The 19905-nt window shown below is 42.5% G+C and overlaps 1 protein-coding gene across 1 annotated transcript in view; it reads right to left on the bottom strand.

Moving 5' to 3' along the window:
• Positions 1-19905, bottom strand: part of LOC124554885 (molybdenum cofactor biosynthesis protein 1-like) — a 67147-nt gene that overhangs the window by 14773 nt on the left and 32469 nt on the right. Inside the window, exon 7 of the mRNA XM_047128559.1 lies at positions 10686-10771. Coding sequence (XP_046984515.1) covers positions 10686-10771 — 86 coding nt within the window. The remainder of the gene's footprint in view (positions 1-10685; positions 10772-19905) is intronic.

Raw genomic sequence — 19905 nt, 5'->3', positions numbered from 1 at the left:
TTAGGAGGATAAAAGATGACTTGGACAAAGTTCCCAGTTGGTGCAATAAATGACAGCTAACCCTAAATGTAGAAAAGTATAAGTTACTGCAAATGAGTTGGAAAAACAAATCCATAATGCCAGAATCCTGCATTAGTAGTGTCATGAATGAAGAAGTCATATTGTTTCAATATCTGGACATAACTTTGCAATGTGATATGAAATGGAACAAACTTGTGAGGGTCATGGTAGGGAAGGTGAATAATCATCTTTCGTTTGTTGGGTGGATTTTACTAGTGTGGCTCAGCTGTGATGGACATCACATATAGGGTGCTAGTGTGATCTCTTCTTGAGTACAGTTTGAGTGTCTGGGATCCACAAGGGGTCAAATTAAAGCAGACATTGAGGTATTTCAGAGGCAGGATACTAGATTTGTTAACAGTAGGTTGAAACAACAACATACAAGTATTATGGAGATGTTTCTGGAACTCAAATGGGAATCCCTGGAGGGATTTTGAGGAACACTGTGCTGACTGCAGAACAATTCTGCTTGCACCAACATACATTACGCATAGGGACCACGAAGATAAGAGATGACAAATTAGGACTCATAGAGAGGCATATAGACATTCACTTTTTCCCCACTCGATTGGCAGATGGAACGGGAAAGGAACTGACTACAGTCGAATTAAAATTACTTGATAGTTGGCACTTCAAACGCCAATAAGAGTTGTCAGCGTCACACTTGAACTGTCTGCTGTTGCCAAACTCCACCAAAATTGTCCAGTCACTTCCAATTCCTGGTACAGCATTCTTTCTTGATGTATTTGTATCCCGAATTATGAGCCCGACACTTTTATTATGTATTTCATGACACATGATAACTACACCAAAAACAACACACATTAACAATGCTAATGAAAGACACATATTTCATTCATAGCACTAACCAAACACTACTGAATAAATCAGCACAAGGTGTAATTCAGTATCATACTTATAGTTATCATATTCACAGAGATCATCTTACATTAGATAAGCTTTTCACTATACTGCGTGAAACTGAAATTTTTAAGGTTGCAATTCATAGTTGGAACTGGGTCACTACATTCACATATATAAATACTTCATGCAGTGCTGTGGCATAGCACAATGGTTGGCAGATTAATCTAATGTGTAGCATGTCGTAGGTTTGAATCTCATCAATGTAGCAAAATTTTTAATTCCAAATCTAACCAAATGAGTGTGATTATTATTTTCATTCAATTAATTGGTTTAAATGTATTTTTTTATTTTTAATACTTCGCTGCATCATTTTTCATCATTGTTTTGACTGTTCTATTTGGTCTTATTTTTCATCTTGTCATTATTTCTTCATTTGGAATCTGTCTCAGTCATCTATAATCCACGACTAAGGGCCCACACGGACTGTTCACTGGTTTCAAACATGGCAGCATGTGCAGCTAGTTTAAGGATAGTTACAGGTAACAAATGACACGGAGAAATTTCAATTTGCTTTCAGCCCTGAAATTGAGTTTTTGTTGTCTTGAGTTTACCCTTAAGGGTTAGCTTTAATCGCCATGAACAAAGCGATAATGATATTAGTACTGCTGCAGACTGTTGACCACAATTTTCTCAGCTGGGTTAGGACACAAGTTTACAGTCAGGGATACAAAACGCGTTGTCTGCCCCAGTTCAGTCACTGGTCACTTTAAATCAATAGTCAACAGAGTATCCAACATTTCTGACATACCTTGCACCAGCCACTAGAAAAATTGCTCTGTGTTAAACATTTAACATAATTTGTGAAGTGAGCCGCTTGTTTGTTGTCACCTGTAACCAAACGGTAGCTGGTAGCCAATATGGCAACATTGTTGCAGCAAGTGATTGATGTCAACTATCAAGCAATTTTATTCAGACTATTGTAGTGAGACAGGGTACCTTCAGCCATGCACCATATGGTGGCTAGTGGAGTATGTATGTAGATGTGGAATCAGTCTTTCCTTCTCATCCCATCTGGAAAGTCTCCCCTGATCTGCAGTTCTGGGTAACTTTCTCAAAATCTAACCTTTTTCCTAGACCTATCCTTCACCCCTCTTCCTTCCACTTCAACCCTTCTGCCTGAAGAATGAGCTACTGGCTCTGAAAGCTCGCCTAATTATAATCTTCTTTTATGTGTGTGTTCTGCCGCCACTTAGCGAGTAGATTGTTTATCTATCCAATTCAATTATCATGTAATCAAAAGCTGCATTTAACACGCCAAGTCTCTTTTACCAATCATTTTTAATATGTCCTACAGAATGTGCTGTCTACCTTGTCCTTTTTTGAGATTACTGTCTTGCTGTACTTTTCTACAGGCATCATCTTACTTATTAGGAGTCAGTTCATTCATGTTGTTGTTGTTGTGGTCTTCAGTCCTGAGACTGGTTTGATGCAGCTCTCCATGCTACTCTATCCTGTGCGAGCTTCTTCATCTCCCAGTACCTCCTGCAACCTACATCCTTCTGAATCTGCTTAGTGTATTCATCTCTTGGTCTCCCTCTACGATTTTCACCCTCCATGCTGCCTTCCAATGCTAAATTTGTGATGCCTTGATGCCTCAAAACATGTCCTACCAACCGATCTCTTCTTCTAGTCTAGTTGTAGAGCTGCATGTCCTCGGGAAAAATTATGGCTGTAGTTTCCCCTTGCTTTCAGCCGTTCGCAGTACCAGCACAGCAAGGCCATTTTGGTTAATGTTACAAAGCCAGATCAGTCAATCATCCAGACTGTTGCCCCTGCAACTACTGAAAAGGCTGTTGCCCCTCTTCAGGAACCACATGTTTGTCTGGCCTCTCAACGGATACCCCTCCATTGTGGTTGCACCTACGGTACGGCCATCTGTATCGCTGAGGCACGCAAGCCTCCCCACCAACGGTAAGGTCCATGGTTCATGAGGGGAGTTCCTTCATAGTCAACAGTTAAGGAATGGGTGGCTGAATTCATATGTGGCATATGTCTGTAAGATGACTCATGAACAATTTCCTAGAATTACAATCAAATATGAAAATGCTGAGAAAGAACACAGTGTGATATTGCAAGATCAGTAATTAAAAAGATGTGCAAAACAGTTGATGCCGTGGCTGTACCAGAAAGTGAGTGGCATATCTGTTGAAGCCTCACTACAACCTAATGTGAAAAACAATTTGGGACAATCTGACACACAACTGATTCTATGCACCAATCTGTTCCCGTGGATGAGAGATGACCGAAATGAAACAGCAGTTGCACAAAAATAGCCAAGGTGACTTCATCAGAGAGAAAGAGTGGTCATTGTTTTCTAGGATGCAAAAGGGATTTGTATTTTAGATTAGCTTGCAAGACTGAAACAATACCTCACAAATACTATGCAAGTATTCTGACTCAACTGGATGAAAAAATATGGAGCCAAGACCCAGGGGGAAAAAAAAAAGTTTATCGTCAGTGAAATGCATATGGTCACAAAGGCACTTTCACAATAGGAAAACTGGGAGTTTCAAGTGTGAAGTCTTCAAATATCTATTCCATTCTCCAATTTTTTCACATTCTGACTTTAGCTTCTTCTTCTTTTCTTTTTGTATGAATGATTCACTTAAGACTATATGCGTCACAGCTCAAAACCATTTTGTGAGTCAACAACTGGATATGTTTTCACTGCTCTGTCTCTTGTAACTCCGTTGGACATGGAGGTAGCAAATGAGGATGTAGGATGTTCATGACATACTGCTGTGCTGTCAGAGTGACCTGAAGTCATATCCGATGCTGCCCCACACGCCCTCTCCCTATGTCGTTGTCATACTGACTGACAACTGCAATCGCGGGTCTTGCAGAATGTGACTCACTGCTGATCACATGACAGGTGCAGGTGTGAAAGGGTTACAATGTGCTCAGTGTACATTACAGCGATTCTCCCATGGGCTCGTCAGACACGGTCAACTGGAAGCTTGCTGACAAGCACGCTGCCCTTACGTTCCCAAGCAGTCCAACATGGGGCCACTACCACATCTGAATGTCTCACAAATCTGCATATTGCATAATTCAATCAGCCTGGCAAATGGAGACACACAATTAGGCCCCTTCAAATTTTATTACATGCTGATAATGCTGACTCACAGAAGTACAGGGCATCTGTGTCCTTCACAGGGATCACTCAACATCTTACACTCTTCACATCTCTTATAGCTCCTACCATTCATGGTAACAATCCAAGACACAAACAAAGCTAATGCAATCTGGTGGCCTTTGTATCCATTTCAGAGAGTTGCGACTCTCATAATTTACCACTGGTATGCACACTCGTGAAACTACGTTGCTTCAGGGAGCTTCCCTTTTTTTTCTTCAAGCAGTTTAGTTCTTTGAATCCATTTTTCTTGTAGCTCAGAATAATTATTTTATTGTGTAGCAAACTTACAGACTAGCATTCTGCTCTGAGCTGTCGGAGTTGGCGGTCATGTGTGTGTGAGGTGTGCTTGCTTGTGTGAATGAATGGTGTGTATTTCTATTTCTTTTTCTGATGAAGGTTGTGGCCAAAAGCTTATGTGTAAGTGTCTTAACTGTGCCTGTCTGCATTTTAACGTGCCATCTTTATGGTAATTAGCACTCTATCTTTTCCTACACTGCTGATATTCCAACCTGGAGTTTCCATTGTTTGAACTTACGGTCTACTGTTTTATTTTGCAGTGCACTTCTACAAGTGTAATACACAAATGTTGCCTTAGGAAAGAGTCACAATAACATCCATGTCTACCGTTTGCTATTTTTTACTAAATAGCATGTCACACTCGAAATTTAACTTAGCCAATGAAATAAGTTTGAAGATTTATTGTGTGTAAAAGACACTATGGCCCACTGTGTGGGAAATGTGGGAAGTTCTGTGCAGAGACGGAGTTATCCACAGACGTGGTAAGTCTGGGGAGCTATACGGGTGTTAAAACATCGCCACCTGCTGGGATGAGGGGCCACTTACTCTGTGGTGGCGCTGTGCCAGCAACGAGCTCGACCCATTGATTAGCACCACACATGACAATGACCAACCAGCTGCTTCTCTGTGCAGAGATATAAAATTTATCGATTTTGGACGTCGGGTGACAATCTGTCACATGGAGAACAATGTTTACTCTGGCAATTTTAACACTAATCTAGTGTTCTGCAACATATTAATGTGAAATGTTGTCTATGATGTTGAAGCGTGTAAGTTAAACTGATATCTGAGAATTTGTTGTTTTTGTGGCACTATCTGCAAAATGACCTCTCTTGCAGCTCCAAGCATAAATGTCAAGTGAAGAAGAATAATTAGCACAGCACACTGGAACCGAGTAGGGATCCGGTTTACTGCTCGGCCACTAAATTAGCATATTGTGAGTGCACCAGAATAGACGCTGTACACACTTGCATATACTACATACACAAGTACAAGCATGGATCAAGCTACTGTGAAACTGCACTCTGTGTGACTCATCACTACATCAGAATACTGTAAATGTAGTGATTCCAATTTCTTAAGGTCTCTTCCTGTTTGTTTTCATCAGTTGGATCTTATTTTTCAAGTATGTGGGAATCCAATGAGCTGCCTGTTTGGACACATTCTTTCTGTATGTCCCACAAGTTGGATTCTTTGGAGACACATTGTAACAAGAGTTTTTAGGAATTTGATGGAGATTTCACGCTGGGTTCTGTGTGATGTGTTCCATCTTTTATTCTTGGGCCTAAGATTTTTACTACAATTTTACATTCTTCTAATTCAGTTTGCTGTTTTCATGTCTTGTGTTGGACAAAGAGTCTCTCTCATGCATAAAGAAATTCTAATTTGATCACTGTTGTACAATGTTAGATTTTAGAGTTCCAGGAAAAATACTTTTAGTTAACTGAGAGACAGTTTGTATTTTCTGAAGTCTGTATTCTATGGCCTTCTTTTCATTATGATGTTCAGTGGTCTTTTTCACCTAATTATTTAAACTCTTTAACACCAAATACTATGTTGTTGCCTACATAAGTTCAACTAGTGCCATTTTGGTATCAGCCAAGAATTTTTTCTCCAGGTGAAATTAGTAGTCCAATTTTCCTAGCTTGCTCCCTTAATATTTCAAATTGCTTTAGCACAACAGTAATGTTTTTGTCAATTAGTATTATGTCATCGGTATAGGTTACACAATATAATTCTATCTTTAAGTTTACGTTCTAGTCAGTGTAATAGTGCACCTGCTCTTCTCCATTACCTTACCATTTTCTTAGGGGCATAGTTGAATAGCAATGTGATGTGCCATCCCATTTTCATATTCTTATGTCTGTCTTAAATTACACTGCTTGAAAAAAAGTGAGACACTCAGAAGGTGGGGAGAAAACAAATTGAAACATAGCTAATTTAGAGGGTATGTGATGTTATTTCAGTGATAACAAAACAGAGTCAAATTTACACAGAACTTATCAGTTTGAGCCCACTTATCAATACAGCAATGCACCCTGTCTGGCCTGGACAGTGCGGGAGGATGTCGTAAAGCTGCTGCATACCCTCCTGAGAAAGGTGATCCACAACTGTTGTAACTGGACATTGCAATCATGGATACAGGCAGTGGGACGGAGTTGACGTCCATGTTGGTCCCATAATGTTCTATCGGGGACAGATATGGGGATTTTGCTGGCCACAGGAGTATATCAACATCACACAGACAATTTAAAGAGACACATACTACATGTGGACAAGCACTGGCCTGTTGAAAAATAGCACCACAATACTATTACACACTGCTGTACCATCAGAGTTCCCTCGGCCATTACAAGCCGTGACTTGAAGTCATACCCAATGGCTCCCCACACCATGGGACTCCTTTGTGACCCCCCCCCCCCCAAAAAATGTGGAAGAATGGGACCTCTCCCAATCTCCCCGGGTCACTGTCAAACTTCTCCACGATAGTCATTTGGAGCAGTGCAGGACTGGGACTCATTAGTGAACATAATGTGACACCATTCATTAGCAGTCCATACTTCTCGATCATGGCACCACTTCCTAGCTGTATGACACAGCATGTTGCAAGGAGTCTATTACAGTGAACTCCTGTTTATCCGAAATGATCAGGACGGTGGCCGGTTCCGATAACGAAAATTTCAGATAAATCAAAGTCCCCCTGTTTTCACATGTGAACACTACAAATTGTGTCAATATTGCGAAATACGATCGTAAAACGTGCGTAGGGTATGTAAAACGTTTCTGATACGGTTGCAAATAACCCTGTACTTTTTTACTGAAAAAATTGTGTTGACATGTTAAAAAGGCACCAAACTATGATTGAAAACTCAAAGTTTTTAAATGCTGTATAACAAAGCTCGTTTATTTTGCATTCTTACAGAAAAAATCTCCCTTATTTGGCAGCAGGAAAAAACAGGAGTTTTAATTTTATTACCTGCTCTTTTGAATAAAAAATAAACTACTGAACAAAATTGTGAAACAAATCTAGAGATTACTCAAAGGAACGAAAAGTCTGTCTAGAGGAACTTTCAAGAAAATTAAAAAAAAGAAACCTTTTAAGTTATGGACATAGAAGTTCTAGGATTCATTAGAGTTTATTTTTTGGTAACGAAGTCACGAATGTCTTTTTTTTTTTTGTTTTTTTGCTTGAGAAACTATTGCTGCAACAATACATCTCCAACATTGAAATCAAACTATTTCAGGATAAATCGTCTCCTCCTGTTGGCTGATGTACTCCAGGGCAGTTTGGATCACTTCGTAACAGAATGTGTGAGGAATATTTTTCTCTGATTCATCATCAGAAACATAGTCTTCTAACGCTTTATGATCGGTCACAATTTGGACGATTTCATCCTCAGTCACATGAAAAAATGCCATTTTCCATTCACTCTTCAATGTCTTCGAAGTGTGTGTCTTTACAACCAGCTTCTCCAGTAAATTCACCAAAATTATGTCAGCTTGAGTTTCGGTGTTGCCTCCTCCTTCCCACCACTTAGGTTGCCTTACGATCTAAGAGTTTTTTCCAAGACCTAACAAGAGGAACTGGAGGAATTAGATTCCAAGCTTCAGCAATCAATGAATGACACTTAAAACATCGATTTTTTTAAGAGCTTCCACAAAATCATCTGCAGCATCAATCACACCTATTAAGTATTCCAGCATCTTGCGTCTGTAATGTTTTTCTATCGCCTCAAGAATACCTTGGTCCATCGGTTGACATAGAGATGTGACATTTTGTGGGAGAAATACAACTTTGATATCCCCGTCTTGCAGATCACCTGGGTGATAAGGAGCATTATTCACAAGAAGTAGCGCTTTTCAAGGAAGTCCTTTTCCTTCCATGTAATTTACTACAGCTGGAACAAACTCTGCCTGGAACCACTCTCTGAAGATGGCACTGTTCATACATGCCTTAAGACTGATTCGTGTACCTCAGTGGCAAAGCTGGTTGGTTGGTGTCTAAATGCTCTTGGTGTTTTGGATTTACCAATTAAAGTAAGACACAGTTTATGATTGCCAGTGGCATTACTGCAAGTGAGGACAGTAAATCTTTCTTTGATTTTTTTGTACCCGGAAGCCATTTCTTCTTCTTTAGAGGCAAGGGTTTTCGTTGGCAGCATTTTGTAATTCAACTCAGTCTCATCACATTTGTAAAGTTGATTGCCAGTATAACCTCCTTTGTCAATGATTGCGTGCAGTTTCTTCTTAAAATCAGCGTAGCAGCTTCATCCCCAGATAATGATTTGGCACTGATGGCAATTTCATGAATGCCATGCCGCTTCTTGAAACAATCCTGCCGGCCATTACTTCCGAGGAATTCTTGCTTCTTTCCTTCAATCAGCTCATCAGCTCATTTTGACAAAGTAGAGGACGTGAAACTGACACATCTTTGGCTCTTATTTATTCGTGCCACAAAAATAATGCCTCTTCTAACTGAGGATGTGCACCTTTTCTCATTGTTTTTCAAGATTTCACTGCGCTGCCCAATGCTTGGATGGAACAAAATTTTTCAATTCCTGATCGATTTGTCTTCCGATCAGTAATTGTACTCCTACTCTGCAGCAACTTTTGTGGGTGGCTCACCAGCATCAATTCTCTGCAAAGTGTGAAGCTCTTTTTCCAACAAGATCACATTTGTTTTATGTTTTGTGCCCGTAGTCACGTTCAGTGTTCTTTTTACAGACACTCGACTGAGTCCTTTATGGTTTTTGGCCCCTTTTATCTCTGGACACTTTAAGGCACATAGTGGGAGCACAAAACCTCAAATCAGAAACACACAGATGCAAAACTTGACAACACTCGAGATGCACTAGACAAACTTTTGATTTTTGAAACCAGGCTGTGGCAGCCATCAAATGAAAGCATTCGATACATCTATGCCATTTCCTCTGTTCTACCCAAGCCCACGTGGCAACACAACAGGGTGTTGTACGTTCACTGTTAAACACTCAGCTTTGGTGTACCGACAACAAGTGGAAAGTGTTAGGCGGCGCACTCTAATTGTCGGTTTCGACAGGGCTACGTTGCGCTGCATAGAACAATACTGTATGTACTGTACTTCCAAGGAGTTCCAATAGATGGCAGTGGCATACGAATAAGAAACACACTAGAGCTTCAACCAACACACGCACGAATTGATGATACTTGGACTTTTGACACGCACCAGTGCACTGATTAGCAGTAGATTGCCAAAAAACACTAGCAAATGCTTGGCTCCAGGTGCATGCAAATTGAAACTTGTCAAGCGTCAATCTAGCTAGCCAAAAGTGTAGCTGCACGAGAGTTTACTGTACTTGTTCTCAGATGGCAGTCACAGACATGAACAGATTACAATGTACTCAGTACACTACACAGTGATGCTCCCTTGTAGCGGTCAGATGTAGTCAACTGGAAGATTGATGATGAGTATGCCCTTACTTTCCAACATCAGGCCACTGTCAGATCCAAATACTCCAAAAATACAGATGTTGCAAGGTTTAACCAGGCGACCAAATGGACATCCACAATGAGGTTTCTTTCAAACTCTCATCAGATAATGCTGTCTCACACCAATATGCAGCACCTTCATATCCTCCAGAGTGATGATTCAACATCTGACGCTATTCACATCCCTTATGTACCACACGATGCTTGCTAAACAGCAATAAAAACAAAGAACACTAATGAATAATGAAGGAAAAGACAGACTGTTACTTACCATAAAGAAGATACCTTAGGCTGCAGATGGGCAGAATTAAAAGAAACTTACACAAAGCTTTCAGCCACAGCCTTCATCAGTAAGTAGTAATCTGTCTTTTCCAACATTGTTGATATTCCTACTGGAGTTTCCATTGTTTCAAGGACACTGACGCTTTTCTGTGAGTGTTTCCTTTATGATGTTTTCTGCATTTTAGCTATTTTTAAAAAAAGAAAAAAAAAAGAAAGAAAGAAAAAAAAAAGATTTGTTGCTGGAAAACTTCTGAAGTCCAATAAAGGAGTTACAACAGCCATATATGGTTATCTGGTGGACCTTGCAGAACCAAATTCTAGGGCTGAAATGTACTGTTGACCAATGGGCATTAATCAGAATGAATACTAAATAAAAAATTAAATCCAATTTTACACAAAAAACTCAGGTTCTATCACTGTTGTTTTTCGTTCTGTTTTGCTCTTATGTTTGCTATGACTTGTTAAGCAGAAATTTTCTTTCTATCTATAGAGTTACATTTGCTGTAATGTATCTTACCTGCATGTTGTTTCTTCTTTCTTCTCACTGCTGCCCCAATCATGGCAAGCAAGTCATCCTCACTGCATTTGCTTCGTATTGCATCTCTGAAACAACAGTTAAAACACCCGTTAAACAGTACCAGGCCAACACCACACAGTGAAATGTTGGTACACTAAAAAGGAAGAAAAACTTTACAGAAATCTTCAACAGTAATCTTGTAGTCTGCAGTAGGCAACAGCAGGATAACAAACCCACTGGACAAAAATGGGAAAGTCATGATAGAAGTTACTTTTATTTTTATAAATAAACAGGTATCTTACACAAATGCTCAAGAGTATACATAGGATCTCGGGCTGAAGAGGTGGAGCAGAAACTGACATTAGTTTTGTTGAAGAGGGAGTAGTGGAACACAGCACAATTTCTTGCAAAATGAAGCCAAATTTATTGATAAACTGTTAATTAATTGCGAAGCTCACTAATGTGACCATTTTACAATAGGTACTTACTGCTTGGAGTATATGTGACTTTTCAGGCTTGCCTGATAGATCTGTTGCAAAAACACTTTGGGTTCCCCACCAGATAACATTATGCAAGTCCCTCCCTCAATATTTCAGTGACACAACGTTTTGGCATCTTCAGGTGATGGTGATTTCCACCATCACTGCTGCAAGATGGAACTGGCAATTTCCACATGACAGCTTTGAAATTTATCATGTGGATGACTATGACCATCATATTTAGAATTCAGAGGATTTCATAGAATACCTGAAAATGCTTAAACTAGAACTTTCAGATCTTTTAGTTAGCTCAAATGTTATATCATTACTTACAAAAGTGCCCTGCAGCCCTCATTAGAGGTTATTAGCAGCAAGTTTGAGAAAGAAATTGTGGTGCTGTTTAAAAATGTGCATACCTCATCCTATTTCTTATGTAACACCAACTACTTTAATCAAGTGGACAGTGTTCCCATGGGAGATCCTCTATTTCCCTTAGTAAATATCCAACATTCCTCCTTCTGGCAGAATGCTGAAGAGACATTTGTGGTGTGGCCCACATAATACAGACACTACCTATGTTCCTGCAGCATTTGCACTCGGTCCATCTAAATATTCAGTTCACTGTGGAAGTACAAAAAGATAGCAGCTTACCATTCCTGGATGTCACGGTTAGAAGAAAAGCTGACAGAACACTGGGGCTTAGTCTCTACTGCAAACTGATACACGCAGAGTTATATTTGCGGTCCAAAAGTTGCCGTCACCCTGCACAATGTGGTGGTGTCTTACACTCCCTGGCACATAGAGCACACGTGATCTCAGATACCGACAGTCTGCCTGGTGAACTGTAACACCTAAGAACAGTGTTCCAGCAGAATGTTTATTCTTGTAAACAGATTTGCAATGTGTTCTGAGCAAAGCAAGTTCAGTGTAGGGATGTAAATGAAGTTACTTAGACAAGCACTGCAAATGGCTTTCCTACCATATTTCAGCGGCATGTTTTCAAAAATAGAAAGAATCACTAAGAGAAACAGAATCAAGTGTGTTTTTTGTCTACCAGCAAAACTAAGGAATTGTTTGTGTTCAGTTAAAGACAATCTTGACCTTAGAAAACACAGATCATATATAAGATCTGATGCCATTATGGGAAATCTTATATAGGGCAGACACCTCACATTGTGCAAGAACACTGTGTTCAACAGCGCTGACAAAAATGCCACCCAGTAAATTAGTGGTAGCAGAGCACTGCCTGAATACAGGGCACCACATGTTTCCCAAGAGGACTGAAATTTTATTCTCAGGATCATCACTCTAGGATTGTGTTTTTAAGAATGAGGCATGTATCCATACGGTGGGCAATCTTACCAACAGGAATATGGAATTTTGACTAAGCACTGCCCAGAATCCAGCACTGACTGCCATGAAATTAAAACAGTAGAAACCAGATCCTCCGATGTATGACCTGATGCAGCACCTTGCAGAGAGTTAATTCAGCGTTTAACCACACGAGTGTCCAGAAGTGCAGTCATTGCCCACAACACATAAGCAGAAGGCTACTATGAATGGCATTTCCATCCAACTGGGAGTGCCTTCGTACTCCTGCTTCTAGCCTGACAAATTTCAATTCTGCTGTGCAAATATCACCAGTCACATCTTGCAGCAGTGATGACAGGACCCACCACTACCTGAAGATGACGAACAGTTGTGTTGCTGAAATATTGTGAGGCTTGCACAAAGTTATTCAGTGGAAAATCTGAGAAGATTCGTATACATTATTTTTCTGTGACGCAGGTAATGTGCAGCCAAATGTGATAATTTTCTGCATTTGCCTTTTTGTACATTTCAAAATACCCCAAAAATTGGCGAGAAACACTGAACATATGACATAACCAGATGACATACCCCACAGCATGTGCAGCAGTCGGGGTTGAGTGTAAAGGAATGATTGAGCAGTGCAATACTTTCATTTGAGCAAACAGAGCAAATTTCGAAAACATTTTGTAAATATGATCTGTTGTAAATGTAGATGTTACAAAATTACTGTCCCTGCTGTAATCAAGCAAAAGCAGTTCTGATTTTGTGTTTTTTGCTTCTGTCCTCTTTTTGTTTACAGACATTAGTTAGTAAAGAAAACATAGGTCATTTAATGGCAATGATGCTATTCTGAAGTTTATACTCATCTACTTTTTATGCAATACGGTAGGTTTTGATTTGTACTGTACTTTGCAAGAAATCAAGGAAACTGCAAGATCGGTAAATAAAATAATAAACTTCAATATAAATACATAATTGTTAAACACAATGAAAAAATACTGCCTGCCAGATGCAAGACTCAAATCCTGAACGCCATCACTAAAGTCGCACATGTGTGTCCGTAGCCACAATGATATGAATACTTGACTTGGGTTGGGATGATCAAGTGTGACAGACCGAGAGGCTCTACCACTGCAAGCATGACAAGGTACATCATCTGGTGACATTTATCATTCACTTTTGACACATTTCCCAACATTTGTATCGTATCCAAGGGTAGAGAAGGTGGTCTGGGAATATTGTAGGGTTTGACAAGGATGATACGGAGGTTAGGGGGTTGGCAAAAGGCAACTCTGGGTGGTGTGGGGAGAATATTGTCAAGGGATGATCTCATTTCAGGGCTTGACTTGAGAAAGTCATATCCCTGGCGGAGTAATTAGTTGATGTATTCGAGGCCAGGATAATATTGGGTGACAAGGGGGATGCTTCTGTGTGGTCTGGGGGTAGTACCATTGTTGTTGGGTGGGGAGGAATGTATTGCTTGGGAGATCTGTTTGTGGACAAGGTCTGCAGGATAGTTGTGGGAGAGGAAAGCACTGATATATAATATAATACAGGGAAACATTCCAAATGGGAAAAATATATCTAAAAACAAAGATGATGTAACTTACCAAACGAAAGCATTGGTATGTTGATAGACACACAAACAAACACACACACAAAATTCAAGCTTTCGCAACCCACAGTTGCTTCATCAGCAAAGAGGGAAGGAGAGGGAAAGACGAAAGGATGTGGGTTTTAAGGGAGAGGGTAAGGAGTCATTCCAATCCTGGGAGTGGAAAGACTTACCTTAGGGGGGAAAAAGGACAGGTATACACTCGCACACACACACACACATATATCCATCCGCACATATACAGACACAAGCAGGGTATATGTGTGGATGGATATGTGTGTGTGTGTGTGTGTGTGTGTGTGTGTGTGTGTGTGTGTGTGTGTGTGTGTGTGTGGCATACTGATCTGATCTGAACTATGCAGCCTTAAAATGGAAGTTTTTTGATCACTCCTTATTTTGCTCCCTGCCACCTTGGCAATATGTACCGCAAATCATCAGACAGACGACCTTCCTGCATGCTTCATGTTGTGTCTAGACAAGACAGCCTAGACACAATGAGAGGAAGCCGAAAGGCATGCTCTAAGTTAAAAAAGGAGGGCGTGAGGTCTGAAACAGGATACGTAATGAATGCTATAAAGAAAAGTACGTAGCTTCTGGAATACTTAACTTTAATCCATCCTTTTGGTACATCTGGAGATTGTGGTGATACAAGTGAGACTCTTTATATACATGCAATGTTACTAATGGTGCCTTGCTAGGTCGTAGCCATTGACTTAGCTGAAGGCTATTCTAACTATCGGCTCGGCTAATGAGCAATGCTTCGTCCATGTAGTCGCTAGCAAAGTCGTCCGTACAACTGGGGTGAGTGCTAGTCCGTATCTCGAGACCTGCCTTGTGGTGGCGCTCGGTCTGCAATCACACAGTGGCGACACGCGGGTCCGACATGTACTAATGGACCCTGGCCAATTTAAAGCTACCACCTAGCAAGTGTGGTGTCTGGCGGTGACACCACATTCCTCCCCTGCAAATCGGCGAATGGTCGTGTTATAAGGCTTCCGCCCGCCGTGGGGAGAACCCCATGTTGACGTATGCGATGAGGTGGGGAGCCTAACAACAGGCGAGGCTGTGCCACCCGCACGCGGCCATTTGGTCCAAGGGGAGCTAGGAAACACCTGAAAACCTAGTCCAGGGTGCACGTCAACATGCGGTGTATGTGCCCGTAAAGAGACAGGAGGGGCCGAAGGGTCGACCTCCATTGCGTCGGGGTACCCGACGCGCGAAGACGCCATGTGGTCCGGAGCGGGCAAGAGTTCCATGGCGGAGGACAGCTGGTCACGGGAAGCGATCGGCGGCGTGTGACCCAGGGAGGCGCTTGGTGGCTGCAGCGAAGCGTCCACTGCGGGCGGCACCAGCTGGACAGGCGGCGGCGACGGAGGCGGCAGCGGCGCGTCGCCATGGGGCAAAATGGAAGGCATCGTTGGTAACACCTGGGGATGAGGCGAACCAGTAGATGGGTCCCCAGGGCGCTGACCGGATGGCACCGTCGCTGAAAGCAGACGGGGAGCGGCAGAACCCGTGCGACGACAGAGGTGCAGCTGATTGAGATGCCGACGCACCTCACCAGAGGCCCCCAAAACCAAATACATCACGCGGCCGTGGCAGCAAAGAATGTGCACTGCGAGCCAACGCCGTGAACCTCGATAGTTGCGATAAAATACAACGTCGCCTGGAGCAAAAGCAGAAGTCTGCCGCTGCACAGGAACCTGATGCGGCGGGTGCAGCAAAGACATCAAGGTTCGATGAGGACGACTGTGGAGCAACTCAGCTGGCGAGCGACCATCTCGGGGCTGAGAGCGATACAAAGACAAAATGAGCAACAACGCGTCCTCCCGAGAATGCGACTCTTTCAACTTCAACATCTGTGACTTGAAAGTCCGGACCAATCGTTCAGCGGCACCGTTTGACTGAGGCGAAAACGGCGCGGATGTCAGATGTTGAATACCATTGGCCTGGCAGAATGACTGAAATTCTGCGGACATGAATTGTGAGCCATTGTCGGAAACAATAGTCTGCGGAAGACCTTCAATGCAAAAGATGCAGACAACGCTTGGATGGTGGCAGTTGATGTCGTGGAAGACATCCGGACAACAAAAGGAAAATTACTGAAGGCATCTACCAGAACAAACCACCGAGCATACCAGAATGGACCAGCAAAATCGATGTGCAAGCGTTGCCAAGGGGAAGTGGCTCTTGGCCATGCAAAGACTTTCCGCGGCAGTGTGGATTGTTCTTTGGCACACGCCACGCAAGAAGAACACATATTCGTAATTGCAGCATCGATTCCGAACCAAGTACAGTGCTGACGAGGAAGTTGTTTCGTTTGCACTATACCCCAATGTCCTCGGTGAAGAAGCCGTAAAACAGAGGACTGTAACGAACGTGGGACCACGATTCTGGACTGATCATTATCAGAACGCAACAACAAAACACCGCGTCGAACAAAAAGTCTCTCCTTGTGAGCAAAAAATCAGCAAACCAACGGATCCTCGATCCGAGACTTTGACAAAGGCCATTGCGTAGCAACAAAATGCAAAACGGTAGCAAGGACCGGGTCAGCAGCTGTGGCTGTAGCTACACGACGAAAATCAATCGGAAACGAGTCGACCACGTCATCGGTTTCCGAATCAATGAACATGCAAGCAAGTTCAGAAGAATCGAATGCTCTATCCTCAGCAACAGGCAAACGGGACAACGCATCGGCGTTTCCGTGCTTAGCAGTGGACCGATACAAGATATCGTAGCGGTACTGCGAGAGGAAAATAGACCAGCGAATGAATTTCTGCGCTGTACGCGGAGGTACAGGCTTGTTCGGATGAAAAAGCGACATCAAAGGTTTGTGGTCTGTGATGATGGTAAAGTGACGACCATACAAGAAATCATGGAACTTAGTAACACCAAACACGAGAGCCAAAGCTTCTTTCTCTATCTGTGAATAATTTCTTTGCGCAGACGAGAGCAATTTGGATGCAAAGGCAATAGGGCGATCATGCGACCCATCTTTGTGCGCAAGCACAGCACCGATCCCGAAATCTGATGCATCTACCATCAACAAAAGGGGTTTCTGGGGATTGAATGGCGTAAGGCAAGTATTAGAAAGCAACGCCGATTTCAACTGGCGAAAGGCGCGTTCGCATTCCGTCGTTCAGACGAACGGAACACCCTTACGGCGTAAGCTATGAATCGTAGCTGAAATGGAAGAGGCATTGCGCAGAAAGCGATGATAATAGTTAATTTTACCCAACACACTCTGTAGCTGCTTCAAATTCTGCGGCAAAGGCAAGTCTTGTATGGCACGGAGGTGCTCTGGACTCGGATGTATGCCTTGGGCATTGATGACATGTCCCAGGTATGGTAAGTCACGAGCAAAAAACACACATTTGTCCTTCCGCAAGCGAAGACCATTTTGTCGCAATACCTGAAATAATGTTCGTAGGTGTGCTAAATGCTCGTCTGCTGTCTTTCCGGAGATCACAATATCGTCCAGATAGTTCGCAGCAGTTGGGACTGATGCACAAACAGTTTGTAAATATTGCTGAAACAATGCAGGGGCGGATGCACACTCGAATGGCAGTCTTTTGAATCGGTACAAACCAAGATGCGTGTTAACCACCAAGACGCGCTGGGATTCTTCGTCCACTGGTATTTGGAAGTACGCATCTGTGACGTCCAACTTTGAAAAATATTTACCCGGGCACAGTTTGTCAAAAAGATCTTCCAGGCGGGGTAATGGAAAAGTTGCAAACACTAGTTGTGGATTCACAGTGGCCTTGAAGTCCACACAAAGTCTCAGTTTTCCGGAAGGTTTGGGCAAAATTACTAATGGTGAGGCCCAGAGAGAAGCCTGCACACGTTCAATTACACCTTGTGATTCTAAATTGTGTAATGTTCTTGCAACCTCATCATGCAATGCGTGAGGAACATTGCACGCTCTGAAAAATTTCGGTTGCCCGTTGACTTTCAGTTCCAAATGTGCTTCATAGTTTTTAGCGCAACCTAAGCCCGGCGCAAAAATGTCTGCAAATTCTTCACACAGACGAGAAACACTGTCTGAAGGCACAGTCTGATTCACTGATAGGACCTGATTTACTATAGACATGTTAAACAACTGAAATAAATCGAAACCAAACAAGTTCACTGCAGTAGAAGAACGAAGAACGTAAAATGAGACAAGTTTTGTTTGTCCCTTGTATGTTGCAAGAAGGCTGCACTGTCCTAACACAGGGGATATTCTGACCTGAATAACTATTTAACTTAACATTTGCGGCACGCAACGGAGGTTTGCCCAGTTGTTTGTACGTGTCGTGATTGAGCAACGAAACTGCAGCTCCGGTATTGAGCTGGAATGGTATGACCATTCCATTAAAATCCAAATCTACAAAAAGTTTATTGTCCTGCTGACGACAAGAGCAACTGTCTCGTGCAATTTGAACTGATACAGGTACAGCATCACTTGCTAATTGACGTGATTTCCGGCGACGACGACGCACACTTTGTGTGGGACGAACACTGTCACTGTTTGAGAAAGTGGCACTGGACGGGGTGGAATTCACTACATGAATGTCCATGGGCGAAGGTCCACGAGCCTGAGTGTCCTTGGTTCGATTCCGGCGCGAAGCAAAAGGCCTGGAATGGTTGTGATTGTCTGATCTGAGCTTTTTCTGGCAAACACTTTGAACATGTCCTTTCTTATTACAGAAAAAGCAAATAGCTTGGCGTGACGGGCAATTTTCACGCGAATGTCTAGTAGCACACCGCGGGCATGATTTTACTGCAGTTGTATGCTGTCGTGGCACACCTGGTTTAGAGCACAGTGGCAGCTGCGTGGACGTGCGCGAGGGCAGTTTACCGGGCCGTGCAGCGCGCCCGGCGGGCTGGTTAATGTTACACACGGCTGGCGAAGTTGCAAATGATTCCTGAGCAAAGTGAAGTGTGTCTTGTCTATCTAATATGTCTATCACTTGCTGAAGGGAGGGATTAACTAGTTTCAAAATCTGTTCCCATATACGAACATCAGAAACGTTCTGTGCAATTGCATCACGGACCATTGTATCTGAATAAGGGAGTCCACATTCACACTCAAAAGCACAATCCCTTGTAGGCCTTGCAATGTTGCAACCCACTCCCTATTAGTTTGACCGGCCGTACGTTTTGTACGAAAGAACGTATACCTTTTTGCAACTACATTAACTGTTTCCTTGAAATAGGCATCTAAAGCAGACAAAAGTTCTTCGTAGGACAGAGTTGCTACGTCGCATTGGGGAAATAATTTCACTATCACACGGTACGTTTGCACCCCTACACATGCCAATAAATGAGGCTGCCGCTCGTTACCTTGAATTCTGTAGGCGGCGAGATGAAATCCAAACTGGCGTGACCACTCCGTCCATGTTTCCTTAGCTGGGTCAAACGGCCTAAAAGGCGGTGCAACTGCGAGTTGTGGCTGCAGTAGTAGTAGAGCGGTGGCTGCCGCATCATTGTGCAGTTCACGTTGACCCTGGACGAGCCGTCCAAGGGCATCCAATAACGCCTGCGTCTGCTGATTCTGCAAGTGATAAAATTCGGACAGTACATCTGGCGAAACCATGACACAAGTAAATGTAAGCAATTTGAAAGAACAAGACCCTTTCCGTTGACTTGTCGCCAAAAATTGTTGTGTCTAGACAAGACAGCCTAGACACAATGAGAGGAAGCCGAAAGGCACGCGCTAAGTTAAAAAAGGAGGGCGTGAGGTCTGAAACAGGATACGTAATGATTGCTTGTGTGTTGTGCCTGGTGCAACTTTGTTTTCTTTATGGTAAATAGTGATCTATCTTTC

The sequence above is a fragment of the Schistocerca americana genome, chromosome X (genome assembly GCF_021461395.2).
Source record: "Schistocerca americana isolate TAMUIC-IGC-003095 chromosome X, iqSchAmer2.1, whole genome shotgun sequence".
NCBI classification, from domain to species: domain Eukaryota; kingdom Metazoa; phylum Arthropoda; class Insecta; order Orthoptera; family Acrididae; genus Schistocerca; species Schistocerca americana.
This window is presented reverse-complemented; position numbering and strand designations above follow the sequence as displayed.